This window comes from Grus americana, chromosome 2 (assembly GCF_028858705.1).
Source record: "Grus americana isolate bGruAme1 chromosome 2, bGruAme1.mat, whole genome shotgun sequence".
Taxonomy (NCBI): Eukaryota; Metazoa; Chordata; class Aves; order Gruiformes; family Gruidae; genus Grus; species Grus americana.
In genome coordinates, this window is record NC_072853.1 from 121,963,453 (window position 1) to 121,983,787 (window position 20,335).

The 20,335-nt window shown below is 38.7% G+C and overlaps 1 protein-coding gene across 6 annotated transcripts in view; it reads left to right on the top strand.

Annotated features, from left to right (window-relative positions):
* The window catches only part of CPNE4 (copine 4), a 364,382-nt gene that overhangs the window by 157,933 nt on the left and 186,114 nt on the right, over nt 1-20,335 (top strand). For 5 of the 6 annotated variants that reach the window (XM_054816831.1, XM_054816828.1, XM_054816829.1 and 2 more), the window contains exon 2: nt 6,862-7,049. In XM_054816831.1, coding sequence (XP_054672806.1) covers nt 6,870-7,049 — 180 coding nt within the window. In that variant the 5' untranslated portion in view covers nt 6,862-6,869. Of the gene's footprint in view, nt 1-6,671; nt 6,707-6,861; nt 7,050-20,335 lie in introns of those variants that run through there. The other variant, XM_054816830.1, reaches the window with a different exon arrangement.

Here is a 20,335-nt window from a genome sequence, read left to right on the forward strand (position 1 = left end):
AAGGAAGGAGGAAAAATCATATTTTTAATTGCACAAACTGTCCTGTGGAGGGGTCTGGCTAACCTATTGACTTCTTGTTATACAGTAATTTATATTCAAATCAATTTTGACAGCTAGCATTTTGTCTGTATTAGCCGTGATCATTTAAGCTTCTGTACCAATTTATAATGTAGTTGATGTTGACTAGAATAATTTTTTTTACTGATAGGCGGAGAGTCTTGTGCAGTGATTAGATATATGGCTGATAATCAGGAGTCTATGAGCATGGTCAAAGATAAGTAGTTAAATGACCATGTTTTAAGATAGTACTGGTTGTTCATGTGAAGTAAGTTTCCAGAGGTGCACAGAGAAAGGCCAAAAGGAATGGTCACAGCTGCAACAAGGGAATTTTGATTAGACATAAGGAAAAAAAATAGTTCATAATGAGGTTGGTCAAACAGTATAACAGGAGTTACAGAAAATCCTATGCTATGAAAATGCTATGGGGAAAAAAAATGTTGCTTTACAGAGGAAATGGAGGGCAATGAATGAATCAGTTTCAGTGGCTGATCACTGGTTCTCAATCATTGCTATACATTTGCAATAAAGATGGGTCTGCTTTCTCTACTATCACTCTGGGCTCTTGCTTGCCTGTCTTCAGTCCTGGGCCAGCCAGGTGTCTTAACAAGTTCCTGATTAAGCACATGGAATATTAATTTAATCAACTTGCTGAATGAGGACCTCCTGATGAATTCCTATCTTTCCTCATTTGCTGATTTGCCACCCACACAGCTGAATGAGAAGGAATGGGTTTGCTTTTCACAACCAAGGAAGCCTTGATGCCAACAACTGATGGAGTAATTCATTAAGTCTGGGAATTCCCAATCACATAAAGTTTCTTAAAGAAAAATGATCACTCATCTCAATTAGTATCATTCCCTGAAGGGGTCCATGGACTACATTCTGCTAGAGTTGAACAGGTAACTAAACAGAGCAACCTTTTAAAACTCTTCTACCTGAAGACCCAACGTAACTTCACCCTTTTCTATAAATCTTGCTCTTAGTGTATTTTGTGTAACTTGGCCTCACGTCATAATGGAAGACAGAATAGAAGCACATAAAATTTTCAAGGCCTGAGAAATACACATTTGAAGCCAATGAATAAGTTTAGTGGTGTTTGATTCAGGCCCCAAGAGGTGGTTTTGAAGCACTTGAACCCTCTGTGCCTGGTGATCATTTTTCGTTGCTGTCTTGCCAAATGATAAAATACACTGAGAGAAGACACGATAGCTTAAGGCATTATATTACTCAGCTGCCCATTTCATTGAAATCAATGGGTTATTTTCTCATTAACTTTTCTGGATCTCAGATGAGACCCTATAGAAAGTTTAGTATACTTTCAAAATGGCATTTTATTTAATTAGATTCTCCTTGTCACTTAAAGTTGGTGATTTCACCTAAAATTGAACATGGCTACTTAAATTTTGATTTTGCCAGAGTTGTAACATAAACTGAGAATCCAGAACAGAACTAGAGGAAACAACTTTCCTAGAGCTACAAGGATCGCATTTCTTAATAATGTAGAAAACTGATTTTCCATCTCTTCCAAACTGTGGAGCACTGTTTTCCAGCAGAACCTGGTAGTCTGAGTTTTATGAATTTTAAGCTGCTAATTGTAGGCTTGGTTTTCATATTTACTTTTATTAAATTGTAAACCCTGGAAGAAACTGTAGGTTCAAAGCTTTATGTCTAGAGAGTTCAGCTGCTCCTGAATGGTAAATGTCTCTCCTATACATAATTTGTAAGTATAAGTAAGTAAGGAGCAGCTAGTGCTGCAACATCCAGTGCTTTTAGGTCTTGCCGTCTCTTGGAGGCACTTATTCACAGCTCTTATTTCATATAACTCGAGTATTTCCCACTGCATGGACATACCGTAAACATCATTTACCTTTCCAGGAGCAGAGTCTTTCTGTTTACTTTTGCAGAAGCAGACAAATGCTATTGGCTTGTTTTCATTTCACCCCCAGGGTGCCAGTAAAACAAATGATTCGGACACAGCCCTCAACATATTGTGATGAGAAACCTGCAACCCCCAACAATCCGTTTGCATGTACTTTGGTCTGGAGTACAGGCTTCTAAATAACAAACCCTGTTTCCAAATGCAGAGCACACAGGTTACTGCTTTTAATCTCAGTGTCTTTCTCATTCCTTACTCATTTACTACCTGAAGGTGAGGCTGAGTGTACATGTTTCCCTGATTCTTTGCAAGGTGTTATAGAGAAGCAATCTCTCCATACTTCACCCAGACAACTTGCAGAAAAGCTTTTGGAGATTGTGTGTGTGTAGGAGAGTAAAATGACAGAGTGGGCAGAGGAGAAGACTTGAAATCTGAATTCAGATAACATTTTAGATTTATTTAATCTAAGGAGCCTGGTTACGTTTTGTGGTGATGTTCTCTAAAGCCCTGTGTGGATCACCATTTTGTAACAAGGTGGATCTGATTGATTGTGTGAGCTGAATTCAAGGCTTTTTGTCTTGGAGAGAGGCATGTACTGGTTTGTATTTCACATCAGAGATCCTTACTTTTGTAGGTACTAGATGACTAAACATTAAGCCATTCAGTTTCTCTGAGAGGAGAACGACATTGCTGGCAAACATGTAATACTGGTTTTCAGTGTAATCCAGTTATCTAGCCAGGCACAAACCTCTGACTTGTGTGCTTTTAATGAAATATCTATGCATAGGACCCTATGTAGCACTAGTTACCAGAAGTGCTGGGCTCATGTCTGGTTTTTGTTTTTCTGAATGGTTTTGGAGCCAAGGAGCCCAAATCATAGATTAGTACCCACCTGTGCTAAGCACAGGAAAAACAACACATCACAAAGGCAATCTGTATCCTAAAAAGTTTACAATTTGATTATCTCCTCCTCACAGGGTGGTAGAGGTTGGAAGGGACCTCTTCAGATCATCTATTCTAAACCCCTGCTCAAAGCAGGTTGCTCAGGGCCATGTCCAGATGAGTTTTTGGGTATCTCCAAGGATGGAGACTCCACAAGTTTGCTGAGCAGCTCGTTCCAGTGTTCAACCAACCTTACAGTACAAAAAGTTTCCTTTAATCAGAATTTCCTGTATTTCGGTTTGTGCCAATTACCTCTTATCTTGTCACTGGGCATTGCTGAGAATAATTTGGCTTCATGTTTTTTTTATATCCTCCCCCTCACTCCTGGAATTTATATACATCAGTAAGATCCCTCTGAACCATGAATCTCTTTAAAATTGTCGAAAGAGCACATTAATCATTAATTTCTACTAAATAAGCTCTAAGTATGTGAGATGTAGAATATTTTTGGGAGATTGAAACTGTCCTCACATTTTCTTTATATTCCATAGGGTACATGGTGCTATCAAGGTCTCCCATCCTTCCACCCCCCACCCCCGTTAACATAGTACGTGTTTCGATTTCACAGTGTACTTTAAGATGGCAAACCATTTTTTTGCAGTTGGTATTGCTTTTTCCTTGCTGTTTCACCATGGAGAGGTGAAACCATACGGCCTGGTCTTGCCCCCTCATTTTGTGCAGTCTAGCACTGGCTAATGAGTTTGTGTGGGAAGCATATAATGATACACACTTTTCCTTTTTTCCAGAGGAAATGAAAGAGAATGTATGCAGCAATGAACTGGAAACTTCAGTAGTATGTGACTTGTCACTTAGTTCACTTTCATATCTACACTGTCATTTTCCTTTCACAGATACAGCTCTTAATCAGTGAATATAAAAGCCACATGGACATTGAAAAAATAACGAGGTTCTAATGAAGTGAAAGAGTTTGTAGCAAAGAAAAAATGAGCAATTTATTCCTCCATCAGTAATGTACGTAGTTAATTGACAAAAAACTTCTTACGCAGTCTAATGTGTCTATGTTTACGTAAAATAATACTTTTTTTAGCCATCTCCAGTAGGCTCAAAATCTATTTTCCAGGCCCCCAGCTTCCTGGTAACATGACATCAGTACAACAGCCCAAGCTGGTGATTATATTAAAAGAAGAATATAATGGGACAAAAGAATAAGACTGTGGCTTGATCTTTTCCATTGATAAATTTAGAACTTGTAAAAGCTGAAGTAATAGTTGTAGAGATAAAAAGAAATATAATTTTATACTTACCCGCTGTTCTAAAAAATCAATGTATAATTATTGTGGGAGGAAGAAAAATACATCTCTCCCCCTCACTCTGCTACTTTTTCCTCTTCTCTTTAGTGTTGAAATCATCTGGTTTAATTAAATCACCGACCTATTTCTGCACAAAGGATGACATTTCATTAATGATATAAGATGTGCATGAGACAGAATTAACCCAATTTTCAAATGGATTTCAATTTGGAAAGGGCAACATGTAAAAATGTCTTGTAAATGTGTAGGATGAGCTTGTTGAGCAGCTTTCAGAAGGAGATGGAATTATAAAATGACAAATAATTAGACAAGAGTCCCTGCCTCCACCTCAGTTTCTAACAGTCTTTTTGTAATCCCAGTTGATGGAAATGTAGGTACCTGGCATCATATATGATGGCTATATTATAAATAGAATGAAAAAAACAGACTTGTGATGATTGCTAGCAAAATACATATAAATACATATAATTTTCTCTGTAATTTTTAGCTAAATAGCAGCCTTCAGTGGCTTTGTCAAAATTATCACCACCACCCTAATCTGTTCTCTTTTTAGGAAAAAAAACAACAAAAAGAAGAAACTCAGTCTCCCAAACATCGTTTTGAATCATTGCTTTTGGTAGCACTTTTTCCAGACACTTATTGTTGTGCTTAGTTGAGGTGTCAGATCCCTCTTGCGTGTGGATCATCGCTTCTCAAATTATGATTTTTACCACAGTAGTTCTGATTAGGCTGGAGCCCGGTTCCCTCTGCTTGCTGTTGCTTTCAGGCTAGGACTATGATCTTGCCATCACTGATGTGAATTGACCCAGCACAAAATGTTGTTCTCCACCCTGTAAAAGATTTTGAGATTTGAGAGATGCTGGTCTATTGGCAGTGTCAAGAGTCTTAGCTATAAATGTATGAGAAGATAAACTAGTGTATAGGAATACACTGTGTAGAAATTGAGTGTGCTCTTTGGGCTTTATGGAATAGGTAATGATGTTAGGCTATGTTATATTTTATTCAGTTTTGCTTTTTTCCTGGTCATGTTTCTTTCTTAGTGGTAAATCCAAGGGAACATAGTTTAGGTGACAGCATTTACAGATAATTGGGAAGGGCTGAAGGAGCCTGTTTTGATCTTAGGATGTCAGGCACTGTCGTTGTGGCATGGCATACGTTTCAAGAAGCCTGATTTACCACTGCAGAGCCTGAGCTAGAGAGGGTGGGTAGACTCCATCCACCCCCACTTCACTTCCAAAGATACAGAACCCAGCAGGCTGAGGTTTTCATAGCAGATCAGTGGTAGTACAGTAAGCTGTTGTGTAGATTTGGAGAATTGTAAATTGTTAACAAGCTTTTCTCCCATCTGCAAGGAGAGCAGATCATCTGCCTCATCATTCAGACTTACATTCCTGAAGCTTATCTGTATGTATTAGAGGTCCACACTGTATTGCCAGCTCTTCTTACCCTGAATTTAGAAATACCTTTCTAATTTTGCCTTAATTCATAGGAAAAATGGATATTCTGAAGGTGTTGCTTTGTGGTTTTTGTTTTTATTTTTAACTTCGCAGAGTTGGGGAAAGAAAACTTCACTTTCATTTCCATATCACCAAAATTTAACTTTTATCAAAACTGTTCTCAAAAATCATTAACCTCTGAGAATAGTGTGTTGTGGAAGATAGTGAAGAGGTTTGAAACAGACCACAAAAAAATCTGTTGATAATCTGGTAAACTAAATCTGCCCTCTAGAAGTGTGAATTTAATTTCTTTGCAGCTCTTATGTATGGGGTAAGGGAGGGTGAAGGCACTAATTCTTGTATTAGTAGACAGATTTTTAGGGTCAGGCTGTGAACCTCAGAGCAAGTGAGCAAATTAAAGTTTTCCTGTATTCTTTATTGATGTAAAAATGATCATATAGTGATTTTTTCTAAGCTCTGTGTTTAAAAATGTTGTGGTTTTTTTTTTCTTCTCTTGAGAGCAAAGGCTTGAGCTACAAGATTGGTGGTAGTGTTTATAATGAAGTAAGGGCCAGAGGTTCCCACTATTCCAGCCATCTGTGTTCATGTAACTGTGATTCCTGACCCAAAAGAGCACAGACACTTTAAAACCGCAAGATTTGCCAGCATAAATATCCTGCCCTTCTACTTAAAACATCAATCTTGACTACTTGCTTCAGAATAGGGGGAGGTAATCTTCTGCAGTGAACATGGAAATCGAATGAAATGTATTCTGGAATTTAAGGTTGATATGAAAGGGGCCTTCTACAGCATTTACACAAAAAGTTTGTGTAAGATGAAGCACAGGCTTTTCAGAGGGAGTATGTAGAAATAAAAGCAGACTGAAGGAGTGCTGAACAAATTTAATTTAGCCTTGTTACTGGAATAAGGTGTTATCAGAAGAAATTCAGAATTACCATCCTGTCTGTCCTTTGGCTTGGGGAAACTCAGCTCTACAAACAGGAACAGAGCTGGAAGTCTAGGTCACAGTTCACCCCTAGAGATCAGGGGCATGGTGGAAAGTTTCATTCTGAAGTTGACATTTCTAAACATAGAAGATGATGTATTTTTTTCTTTCATAGGTATTCCTCTGATTTTATTTTTTCCCCTCTTGCTCTGGATCTCTTTCACAATTATGAGGCCCCATTGCCTAGCAGAACATCGCATTGGCTTCTACATGGAAGGAAGGACTGTACTGTGAGTGCACTGCTCTTAATGGACCTTTTTTCTCTTTCAGAAAAAGGAATGAAGAAAATGAGCAACATCTATGAATCAGCAGCCAATACCCTGGGAATTTTTAACAGCCCATGCCTGACTAAAGTGGAGCTGCGAGTTGCATGCAAAGGCATATCGGACAGGGATGCCCTTTCAAAACCAGATCCTTGTGTCATCCTTAAAATGCAGTCGCACGGCCAGTGGTTTGAGGTGAGTGTTTAATAGGGTAAAAATTATTCTTCTGATGCTTTAGAATGGCACAGAGAAACTGAGGCAAGATTCAAATAACAAGAACAATAAAGAGAAGAAGCAATTTGAAGCTTGTGGCATAATCTTGTAGAGTGAAGAGAGATTCTCCATTAACTCTAACACACTTTGAATCAGACTCTTAATGATACTTTGAACTTCTCTTTGGAGTCTAGATTAAAAATTAAGATGATTAAAGAATGAAGCGTCATAAAACTTTTCCCTTTAGTCCCTCTTGTTTCATGAAAGCTATATAATAGCAGAGATAATGATAGTGACCATGATATTTCCCAATCTAAAGAAGAAAAATGCTGTGGAAGAGAGTAGTATTTATTACTAGTTGGCAAGAAATCTGGTGGCAGAGTAGTTTGATTTGCAATTTTGAGCATTACAGTTGGAATCACAGTTGAAGTTAGTAACTTAAACTAATGTGTTTGCCTTATCAATTTGCCTTATAGTACAGATTGCATATTTGATGAAAATCCTACTTCATGTTATTTTACCTACTCTTGGAAACCATTTGATTCATAAATGGAAACAAGTTTCTTACAGACATGTAAATTGTACATAAAGAAAATTAGAATGGAATGTAATATTTTAAATGAAATCTTGGTAGTTGTTTTACTTAAGTTATACTTGAGTGTTTGTTGTTAATCAAGCTAAAGGGAAAAATTAGGAATGTATTAAACCCAGTTCTTATTTTGAATGAGCATTCATCTTTCTCTATTCAACAGTTTCAGCATTCAGAATAAGATTGTGTTATCTATCAAAAGATAAAAAAATAATAGCTGTGAGCGTATGCAGAAAACAAAAGCCTAAATTGATGAGGCTTTTAATTTATGATTTTCAGCCAAGTCTGTCAGACTTTGGGGGTTTTGTTCGAGTAATTCCAATTGTGTGGGTTTGACCTATGGACCTCTGAATTTTTTCCAGTGCAGGGTCAGCACCCGCATAGCAAAATTCCCTTGATTGTCCTAGTGCTACAAAATCGGTATCTTCATGTAAATGAAATCTAAGGTGATATAATAGTCCCCCAAAAAGATAATTCTAGCTAGCAATGTAGAAAGGAACATTTAGTTGCACTGTATGTAATCACTCAAATAGTAGAAATTAACCAAGCAATGGACTAAAGGTCAGAATAAAAGAAATGCCTAACAGGACAGACTGAAATCTTTTGGGTCATTTCAGTTCTCTGTATAACTCTGAATGCATTTCACACCATTTGTCAGTGGCCAGGTATGAACAGAGTAAATAGCTTTAAATTATATATTCTTATGTTGTAATGGAGATTCCCTTTATTTGATGTGGTTTTTAATTTGGAAAGTGATTGTCTGAATAGAGTAATTCTTGCGGAACAGATCTGCTCACTGATACAATTCTCATCTTATGTCAGTTGCTCCTATGGTCTAATGAAAGTCCAGGGTATTCATTTTAGTATGAACAAAAAGTTTTTATTAGTTCATGTTCCTATCAGTACTGCAAAGCTAATGCAGCTCTGACATGATGAGCCTTTTCCTATTCTGGCCCACACATTCTCAACGGAATTTTTAATTAAGTTCCAATAGCTGAGTTAAATTGAGCAAAGTCACTCAGGTATAGCTGAAGACATAATTTGGCTGGGAGAATCTTCTGCTGATGACAATCAATGATCCAGCAAGACCTGAGACAGCAGACAGACTAAAAATTTAAAGAAATATGTAGTTACCAGTGAAGTGAGTATATTCAACATAGAAATCACTAATGATAACCCAAAGTGGAACTTAAAAGTTTTGCATCTATGGATTTTAGTGACTTCACAAATTTGTTTTGAATTTCCGGATACCTTAAACCCCTTGTAGGTTGGATGTCACTAAATAGACTGTAGCAAAATCCAGTAGTACTGAAACATGCATACTGATCACATATTCTGGTTGTGTGGAGGATTTATGAACAAGGAGCAGTTGGGTTGAAGGTGCCTGAAATACAGGATGTGGTTTGTATGCAGCTGTGCTATTAAAAAGTATGGAAGGTACAGAGGGCTGACTACACAGCCCCTACTGGGCCAGATGCAGCTGAAGCTGGTGGGCTTGAGTTGATGGGATTGCATTGTGTATGCTATCAGAGACACTAGGATGTGATGGATTATCTCTACAGATGCAGACAATCCCTGAAAGTGAGAAATCTGTGCATATTTGTCTCTGGGAAAATTTTGATAAAGCATGCCAGCCTGTCACTGAGAATTGTTTTTTTTCAGTTCTGCAGTACTGTGTGTGCATATGTGTATGTTTGTGTAAATTATGCCACCCGCACATATAAAAATGAAATGAAAATACCAATGCTGCTGTAGAGTGGGTAGGTGCTCTTTCCAGAGATTGGAAATGGCATATGTGTGCTGGTTTTTTTTTTTAAATGTGCTTGTTTTTCTGGTTTGGGTTTTTTTGGTGGTTTTTTGGTGTGGTGGTTTTTCAGTCACAGAATGGCTGAGGTTGGAAGGGACATCTAGAGGTCATCTGGTCCAATGCCACTGCTCAAGCAGGGACATCTAGAACCAGTTGCCCAGGACTGTGTGAGATATTTTTTAAATATATCTAAGGAGGACTTCTCCACGACCTCCTTGGGCAACCTGTGCCAGTGCTTGGTCACCCTTACAGTAAAAAAAGTATTTCCTGATGTTCAGAGGGGACCTCCGATGTTTCAGCTGGTGCCCATTGCCTCTGGTCCTGGCCACCACTGAAAAGAAGCCTGGCTCTGTCTTCTTGCAACCTCCCTTCAGGTATTTATATACATTGATAAGATCCTCCCCGAGTGCTCCAGGTGTGGCCTCATGCATCCTGAGTAGAGAGGAAGGATCACCTCCCTTGATCTTTTGGCAATGCTTTGTCTAATGCAGCCAAGGATACCATGTGCCTTTGCCACAGGGGCATGTTGCTGGTTCATGTTCCACTCAGTGTCCACTGGGACTCCCAGGTTGTTTTCCGCAAAGCTTTTTTCCAGCTGGTCGTGACCCTCAGCACGTACTGGTGCATAGGGTTATTCCTCTGCAAGGATAGGGCTCTGCACTCCCCTCTGAACTTCATGAGGTTCCTGTTGGCTCATTCCTCCAGCCTGTCAAGGTCCCTCTGGATGGCATCATGACCCTCTGGTGTATCAGCTGCTCTTCCCAGTCTGGTGTCATCTTCAGACTTGCTGAGGGTACACACTGCCCCATCATCCAGATCATTAGTGAAGATGCTAAACAGGACTGGACTCAGTATTGACCCCTGTGGTACACCACTAGTTACTGGCCTCCAACTAGACATTGCATTGCTGATGCCCAGCCTCTGGGCCTGGATATTCATCTGGTTTTCAGTCCACCTCACTCTCATCTATCCACTACATCAACAGCTCTTCTACAAGGATCTTATGGGAGATAGTGTCAAAGGCCTTACTGAAGTCCGGACTATATCCACTGCTCTCCCCTCATTTACCAGGCCAGTCATTTCTTCATACAAATTTGTCAAGGTGGTCAAGCGTGACTTCCCCTTAGTGAAGCAGTGTTGATTACTCCTGATTTTCTCATCCATGAAAATGGTTTCCAGGATTAACTGCTCCATCACTTTCCCAGGAACTGAAGTGAGGCTGACTGGCCTGTAGTTCCGTAGGTCATCTGAGAGTGGCCATATTACTCCTCAGATGTGAAAGTATTAGGAACACAGGCAGGACATGGACAAGTACTCAAAGAAATCTCAGTGTTGTCCTCAGTTCTGGCCCTGATATGCTTGCTGTTTTTCTCTTCCTGTCTGAGTAGATGTTTCCCTGTAAACAACTCCCCCCTCCAAAAAAAGCACTATCTCCACCAATCCAGAATTAAAAAGATATATTGTGTCTCCTAGGAAAATCAGCAGTTTACTCCCTCTCACATGAAGTTTGTATTTTTAGCCTGAGATGACAGGGTGTGTCATATAGCAGAATTTAAGATTATGCTAGCCATATGTACAAAAAGACAATTTGATGATCTGGGGCTGAATTTTAGCTCATCTGGCCTTAGTTTTAGGCAGGTACACTTGCGGGGGGCGGGGGGGGGGGGGAATGTACTACTTAAACTGTTTAAGATAATAATTTGATGGCTGTTTTTCTGTATTGATTTGAATGTGTTCAAGGAGTTTAATTGCTGGACTAAGCTTCAGATGCTGAATGGCTGAATGGGGTAGTGGAATCAGGCAAAGGTACATGATAATAAATTCCTCTGCTCCAATGATTATTTTACCCACCTGCAGTGTTAGTGTCCTTGTGTAGTAAATGTTGATTGCATATCACACTGCAGTCTTCAGCCGAGATGTGCTAGCACTGAAATTCTCATTAACTTCTTAGGAATAAGAAAGTAGCTTGGGCCTGTTCACAGGTTGTTATCTGCATATGGCAAGTACACATGTTATTTTGAAAGTCGAGTAAGTGGCTGAGCTGTGTCTGGTCATACAAGATTTACATGAGATCAGGAGGTGTAATATAGCCTGATGTAGCCAGATGGAACGTGATGTCTGTAACTATGAAAAGAGAAGAGGAGCGTAGGAAGACAGTAGCCGTGTTTGGAAATCAAGGACGCTTCCTGTAGCTGTACTCTTACAGCTTTCTGCAGCAGAACATAGAGTATCTGCTAGCTTGTGGAGTTGAACAGCCAGCTGGAGTTTTTGCTTTTTCCCCTAAGTTTTTATTAAACTTGAAGTAACTGCAGAGCAAATAAAGCAGCACCCAAAGACAACATGCAGTTGCTAAAATTCATGTTGATGGAATTGGGTGAAATTTTTTTGGATGGATAGGTTTGTTTACTGAAATAGGGGTTTTTTGGGGGTTTTTTCATTAAAATGTTATCTGAAGTCACAAAGTTGGTGAAACTCAGTGAGCTTTAATAAAAATGTGTAGGGCATAACTGCAACTTTTCATTTAGGTATTATTGAAATAAAAGGCATTCACTTGTCATTTAGCAAGACATTTGATTTCAAGGATTAGCTTGGCATGATTAAAAAACAAAACTGAGTCTTCTTTTTTCTTTTGCTTTGAGCACTAACCCCACACATCCACAGAGACCCTCATGCAAACAGACAGTAGAGACCAGTTAGCTTGGAAATGCATAGAACTAATTAATGTGTAGAATACCAGAGGAGCCTACTGAACAGGCTACCTAGGAATCAAGCTATAAGAAGGACACAGTCTTACTCTTCATCTGTATTTGCTTTTGTTTCTATTTCCTCTTAGTCCTGCTCTCTCTTTTGTTTCATTTCTGAATTAATTCCAGCATCCTTCTCTTTACCTCCTCACCTGCCTCAGCTCCCCATTTCCATTCCCAGCACCTGCTGCCTGGTTTTGCCTCTCCACATATTGGAGTGTGGGGGAGATTCCCTGCCCCTTCCTAGCATGGGGGAAGGATCTGAAGAGAAGACCTCGAGGCAGACTTCAGCTTCTTGTTTCCATAGATACCCAAAAGTCTCTCATGTTATCCATCTGTGGCTGTTACAGCCCACCACAGAAGCCAACAAGCCATGAAATAGGAGAGTCTGTGTGTTGACATGTTCCATGACTCTACCAAACTGTTCCAAAATAACTACAAAAGCACTGTGAAGAGAGACACCCCCCATACAGAAATAAAGCCAAATAAATAAATCTTTTTCAGTTCATGTAAATAAACAGAGTAATAGATGAAGCATTTGGATGGAACTGAAAGTTTAATGATCAGAAACAAGAGCTACCACTACCACCAGCTGTACAGAATCAGACTCAAAGCCTGTCTTACCCCATCTTGCATCTGCTAATTGGTGACAGTGAAGAAATGTGAGATCAGGGAAATATAAAAGTGTCTTTCCAGCTTGCTATGCCAGACCTCCATGATCTGCAGCTCAGGGAGTTCTTACACAAGAGTTTGTGTCTTTGTAATTAAAAAATATTGGTAGAATAACTTCATAACTTTGTTAAAATAATTTTAAAAGGTTTTGTATTTAAAAAATAACCTTTGATATCCTGGGACATAAGAGTTCTGCAGCTTAAGTGGTGGTTGAATAAAGTAATATTACTTTTGTTTTTTGAACTTGCCACTTGCTGATTTATTTTAGGTCCCTTATTCCTGTATTGGAGGAGACACAGTGAAAATCCCTGTACATTTTCTCCATGCCATTTGGGATCTTAGTCTTCTGGTTCATCTGTGACTGTATAAGAAGGCAACCATTATGTCCTGTATTTTGAAAATTACACATATCTAGCCCATCATGGAACATGGAATAGTTTGGATGGTTATTTGAACCATGTTTATTCCGGAACATTTTAGAGATGCAGTGCCAGAAACTATTGCTATATTCCCATAGAGATTTTCAGGCAGTGATTTGGGATTTATTCTCTGCTTTAAAGAGCTGCAAGACTTCACTGTGGGCTGGTTTATTTGATGTTTGGTGGCTGTTTGGATTTTTTTTTTCAATAATAGTTAATGCCAGAGCAGATTCTAGATATTCTTTTTCTGATTTCACTCTAAGATTTCAACTTGGTGAACAAACATCCAGTATAAAATTAGTTGTAAGTAATAAGGTAACAGTAAGATGAACATACCATCTTATGAAGATTTTTCACTGACAAAGAAAGGGATTTACAAAATTCTGACGAGATGTTTTGTATCAGATTATGCACAAGTTGGTGGCAGGGAGGGGCTTTCTCTGAATACCTATTATCAAATTAGCTCTTCTCATTGTGAAGAAACTTCTGATTTGTTTGCAGATTTGGGGGAGCTCCTCTTCTGGATGTAGAATGGGGCTGATAATTGGAAATGCTACCTGCATTTTCTCTGGCCAAAGCTTAGGACAAAGACTTTAATGAAATACTAGGTTTATTGTAAATACCTTTTGGATTCGGGCAAATGTTGGTTAATGAAAGCCAACGGGGAAGAATTGACCTTTATCAGAAAAGAAAGGCAATGAGATTCTTTTTAAATAAGGCACCATGTGGCCCAAGTCTTACCATTCCTGACTTGGAGCTGGCAATCTAGTTGATTGGCCCCTACTGCCCAGATCTCTCAGGTCTTTAGAGCACTTAGTCTTGTGCACAGATCTGTGCCCTGCACATCTTGCAGTGCAAGTGTTGATTACTGACCTTTGGACCTAAGAAGAAATGGGAGCAATCCTGCTACATTCATTTCCCAAGGAGTATTCCTAGAATCACAGAATGGTTTGGGTTGGAAGGGACCTTAAACATCATCTAGTCCACACACCCCTGTCATGGGCAGGGACACCCTCCACTAGACCAGGCAGAATAATATTCCTAGAAGATAATGCTTAAGAGTTTTTTCAGGTGCCATTAGACCACTCTTGTTCTAACTTGTCAAACAGAAAGCTGTGATTTTATTTACACTCCAGCAATGTGCCTGGGTATATGCCTTTATAGCCTACTGTATCCTTATAATTCAATACTGTACTCTTCTTTCTCCTTTTTCGTTAAGTGTATGTTGATGCTAATGAATGCTTCTTTGCTCAAGACTGCTTGGTAACCTCTGTTCCTGCCAAGATTTGCTTTTAGCTTCTGCTTTCTGCTGCTGGTAAATTTCCCTGAAGTCTTTCTGTATGGTGCAAATGACAAAGACAGCTCATCTTTTTCAAGCACCACTGGAAATCTGTGGGGTCAGGCTGTAGGCTAATTGAATATTTTATCTTGGTCTGTTGTCGGCCTGAATTCATCTAATTGGATATTTTACTTTCCAAGCCTTAATATTTTGGAGGCATCCTCTGTTCTAAGGGTTTGCCTGTTGAAGAGCTCCTGGCATTAGCTCTTCCAGGAAAAATAAAAGGTCTCCACATGGAGGGAATCTACTGTGAAGTTTTCCTCCATATCCTACAGAACGTCTTTCATAACATTCTATTCAACTTCTAATGCACTGATTACATTTTTACAAACATATATGCATAAACTCAAAACCTGGAATTGCATTTTAGATTACCATTCTTTTTAAAAAAAGAAAGACAGCTCTCTTCCTCTCTGAGGTCTCTTCCAACTACTTATGCAAAGTCAGAAGTCTGAAAACTAAAGGCTGTGAATCTTTCGTGTTGGCAAATATTTGATTAGAAGCTGGTACTGGGAATTCTTTCCTCGTGTGCCTAGTTCAGAAACATGAACATCATTAGGTTTTGATGAGATATTCTTCTTTTTACACCCCAGGTAGTAATAAGTGACTATTTATTTTAAATCCAGTTTATAATAACTCTTTTTTGCTTTTATCTTATCCATCACTGCTGCTTTCTCTTGAGCCTCCTCCTCGTCTCACCATTTAAACATAGCCACAGTGCTTTTTTTCCTGTCTTTTTAAATCAACTAGTCTTTAAACTGGAATTCATTTGAATCAGATTGTCTCAACTGAAGTCAAATACTGTCACATTGAGTCAATATGTATGAACTATCATAATGTTCCACTAGCTCAAACAGCAATTTCTGCCTCTCTAGCACAGTTTGTGAAACGTAATGCATGCGCTAAGGAGAGAAAGAGAAAACTTGTGTTGTAGAAGCCTGTTTTCTTACTGAGAATGGTTGTGTTTGGGCTGGCTGGTTCCTCTCTACCAGAGCTGTGGGATCCCCTGCCGCAGCAGCAGCAGGAGGCTGCCTTCTGGCTGTATCTGTCCAGCTAAATCTCTTCCAGTCCCCTGTCTTCATGTCATGGCAGAATGAAGAGTTTTTTCTCATCATTTACATAAACGAACAAAAACTGTACACAAAAAAGTGTACTCCTGAGATGTCAGGAAGGAGCACTTACACAGAGAGGTGGTAAAAGCTACATAGTGTCTCCCTGATCCTGTGGCCTGGAGCATCCTCTACTGGGAAGATTTGCTGTTAGGACCAGTTTCCAGGAGCCTTCTGCCTGGTAAATCTGCCTTTGGGAGGGCCATGAAAGTGAAAGAATCACAAGATGTGTGGCATTGCATAGTCATTTTTGCATGTTAGGAAATAGTTACCTGCTTAAAAATCAGTTTAATACTGGACTAGCTTAGATGAAAATCTGAACTACCTGTACTTGTTTACATCCTGTTTCAGTGTCGAGTGGATCAGGGATTGTAGAAATGATTGAAGAACTTGGTTCATTTCTTGTGAACAATTCCAGTATAACCATACTCCAGTCACCATCTTCAATTAGTGCGCATCAGTATTTTTGCAAGCAGCACTATGCACATATCTTCCCATTTGTACCCGTGAAGGAGGGAACCAGGCTGGGTGCTTAGTTGTCAGATATCTCTATGCCTTTGCAAACATTTGTGTCTTGTTGCTGGTAGAAATGTCTTGAATGGTTTTAAGCTGCCTGAAAATTTTGCCTTTATTTTAACTGTTGAGTAATTTGATTGCAGACATGAAATACCAAGAAACAACTGGGAGTTCTCATTTATTCTTGTATTTATCACATTTGGTCAAAATACTATGCCTGACAAAATAGATGACTTTTTATTAATAAAAAAAAAAAGCTTTTTTTGCCTCAGAAACAGGGCACTTGAATTACTTCCCCCCCCAATTTCTGAATATTTCTTTGTTATTATTGTACTTTCATCAGTGTTGCTAATGATCTGAAGACATGCTTGCAAATACTGCCTTTAGCCATGCTGTCTATTTGATGGTTCTCAATTCATGCTTCACTAACTTTTCACAACTTTTTCTCAGGATAACTTTCTATGAAAGCTGTGACTCTTAAGCAGTGTTCTCAGTGATGTTAATAGAACAAGAGTTTTCTAATATTTACTTGTTTAAACAAGGTCAAGCCTTGTAGTTTTGTTATATGAGTAGGATGGAGGGGAAAAAAAAAAGAGACCATTCAAAATGTATTCAAAATTATTTAAGGAAGATATCAGGAATAGGAATGTTTTACAGTGCTCCCACTTCTTTGTTAACACTGGATAACTGCCTTGGTAATCTGCCACAATTTATGCGTTTATAGAATAGATATGAAGTTGTCTGTCACACCTGTAAGATTGAATACTGATGTATGGTATTTATTGTAGTACTCTTTATATTATCCAGATGGTCAGGAATAGATCTGAGGGCTTGCAAATACCCTCCTTTCTATTGGCTAGCTGAGAGTGATTATTTTCTTCTACTGTAGAAAGAAATCAGCCTTTCTCTAAAATCTGTAGCAGTAATCCCTGACTGCGCAAAAAAGGACACTTGGGCTTTCTGTACACAAGCTTGTAAGGACAACCTTTAAGCAGAATGATGGCCTCATCAGGTAGACGTGCTTAAAGGGAGAGTTATCTTTGTTTACATGTGTCCCTCTGGGTAGAGACAAGGTAACATGGAATGTACAGGTGGTAGGAAACCTTCAGTTGTGGCTCTTTTGCAGGTCAGGATAAAAGAATTAACAACCATGAAGGATGAACTTAAGAAAGAGCCTGTTTTTTCTCTCCATCTCTCCCTTTTGCTCAGAAATTAAAACAGAGATTGTACAATAAAAGCTGGGATGTGTTTTCTCATGCAATACTGTAACTAAACTTTTGCACATCTAGATCCTGAGAAGAGCTTTTTCAGAGGCATTCAGCAAGTAAAGGAAACCAAAGAGCTGATAATAAAAATACAAGAAATAATTAGAAAAATGCTACTGCTACTTTAAAAAAAAAAAGGAAAGTTTTGATTCCTGATGAAGAGGTAGCACAGAATACCAGTAGCTCATGTGGCTTAGGGAGAACTTTGCAGAAATCCAGTCCCAGTCTGTGAAGCGGGAAGATGCATTATCGCTACATTTAGCATTAAGCATGTCTTGACTGCATTGAGTATTCTTTGGCATCAACCAGAAGGAAAAACACTATAGTTCTGCATTGGAGGAGTTGCCATACAGCCACCAGCAGCCCAATATTCCAAAAACATATATTTTTGATTCTTTTGCCCTCTTTTTCTGCAGTTTAATTTATCTATCAATCAGATATGTAATATTTTAAACTTAGATGAAAAGTCTAAGGCTGCTTTTATCGTGGACAGGCAGATGCACATTTCAGATTAGCTCAGTGATATGCCTGCCTCTCATGAGCTATTTCTTACAGATACACAAACTTCACACATCTCCAGGACAGATTTTAAGCCTGACTTGACTTTAGTAGTCTGACAGTTTGTGATAAACCCACAGTAAACAGGAATCTTTGGAGCTGGTTTGTAAGTAGATAATTCACTTGATTCAGTATGCTAATTCTTAACTTATAGCATCAGAATGGAACTGAGAGATTGTTAACAAGTTGAACCTCTTCCGCTTTTACTGGGAGGGGGTTTAGAGCCTAATATGGATTGTTTCCTGTAGGGAAAAAGCAGTTATGAAACTCTGAGAATAACTGATTTAGAAAAACAGTCTGAATTAATGTGAATGTTCTTTGAAAAGACTTCTATTCAAATATTGATTGACTGGGGATATCAGATTCATTAAGCTGGTTTGGTTTTAAATCAGTGCATAACAAGATAACATGCTGTTGATATGAATTGATGGAGTTTAAATTTATGCAAAGGAAAGTAAAAGCAGTATCACTGGAGCTGTTGTTTTTCATCTTCCCTCATGTTTGTTAGTAGCTTAAAAATATATTACATAAATTATGTTGTAATCAGCCCAGAATACAGACTCCATGAAATCAAACTGAGAATTGAAGTGTCTAAGCTACATTTCCATATGGATGTGCTGACCTTATCTAGATATTTTCAGTCTTTGTCTGAATTTTTTTAATTTTTAAAAAATTGAATGGACTGACTTTTTTTCTTTCTTCCTTTGAAAACTTTACAATTTTGTATATAAACCCCATGAAATCCAAGCAGAGCCACGTTATATCGATTATCTGCATAGCTCTGCATTGAGATTTCTTATAAAGTTTGTGGTATTCATCTTCTATGGAGGGTGCTCAGAGCATACACAAAGCAGAATATAATGCCAGAGCATATTTCTAGATAAATTACACCCTCCCATCCTGATTTCTGTTTTGAATCTTAGGTGTCAAGAAAGGGGCTTTTTGCCTAGCAGGTTACAGCTTGCAGACCACCTCACTGACTGAAATGGTGTTCTTGCGCTTCTGTTGCAGCTTTGCTTTAGGTGTCTCGCATTTTCTCTTCAGAAGCTAAGACAGTGTCTAAGTAAAACATCACAATTATGATTTCTACTTTTGTTTTTTTATTTTACTACAAATCCCCTATTTCTGGCAGAGGGCTTGGAGTGGCTGCAACCATCATCACACCACAGCTACTGACAGCAAAGCAAACAGCTTTTACCAATCCTGGCTCTACAAAGGTGCTTACTTGCTAAGAAAATTTCAGGGCACTATGGACAGACTACACAAAGTTTGTACTATTTGGATGTAGGTTACTTTAGTGATCTGGCTTGACAAATTTACCTGCCTTTTGTTCAAAATGTCACACTTAAAGATGGCAAAATAAAAATATGTGATTAGCCAATTCTTGGTTTAAAGTCTCTCCTGGAAAAGCATGTAAGTCATTGAACTTAGAAATTATTGATAGGGAGCTACAGCAGTGATTCCAATTCCAAAGGCATACAGTATATTGTTCAGTCAGTTTCTTTATAATTTAGGTTGAAATAAAATATTGACTGCAACTATCTAAGGTAAATCTCATTGTTTTGTGAGATGCTCAGTTTTTGTTCCACACCACCAACCCAGGACGTGGTGTTTTTGAAGTAGAAAACTGTCCACTGTGGTAATCTGAATTGGCCATGATATACTTGATCAAAGGGAAAAATAAGAAGTTTGAGGGGTTTATTTTTCAAATGTTTGGAAAAATTGATAGCCTTACTATTTCATCAGCCAGCTCCTGCGTGCCATTGGTATAGAACTGCCTGCTGGTATAGAACCAAGTGCACTACATCACTTCTATATGGTTCTTCAGGGAAGCATTATGATGATCACTGTACCTTGTTGTATTTAACTTTAAATGCTGTTTGAAGGCTGATTAGTCTACTGTAGCCTTGTTACTTGTGTAAACTTAAAAGCTTGTGCTGTGTCACTGCCGTGTGAACTGGACTAGTTTCAATAGCCTTACTCCCCTGGCTGTCCTTTCGGATTCCACATGGCTGCAGGAGCTTTTTACTGACAGTGACATTTGCTGTTTTAAAACTGTACTTGCACTTCTCCAGCTTCTATTGGGCATGCCAGCTGCCATGCGTGTGTCTTTCCTGTTCTGCACAGGAATATATAATATAAATTCCTATGCCTTTGTTTCTGTGTTCGAAGTTACTGCCTTTTTGTTGTCAGTTATCATCTGATGTTTCAGTAGTCTGTTTACAGCCCAGTGTGTGCTTAATTTTGTTC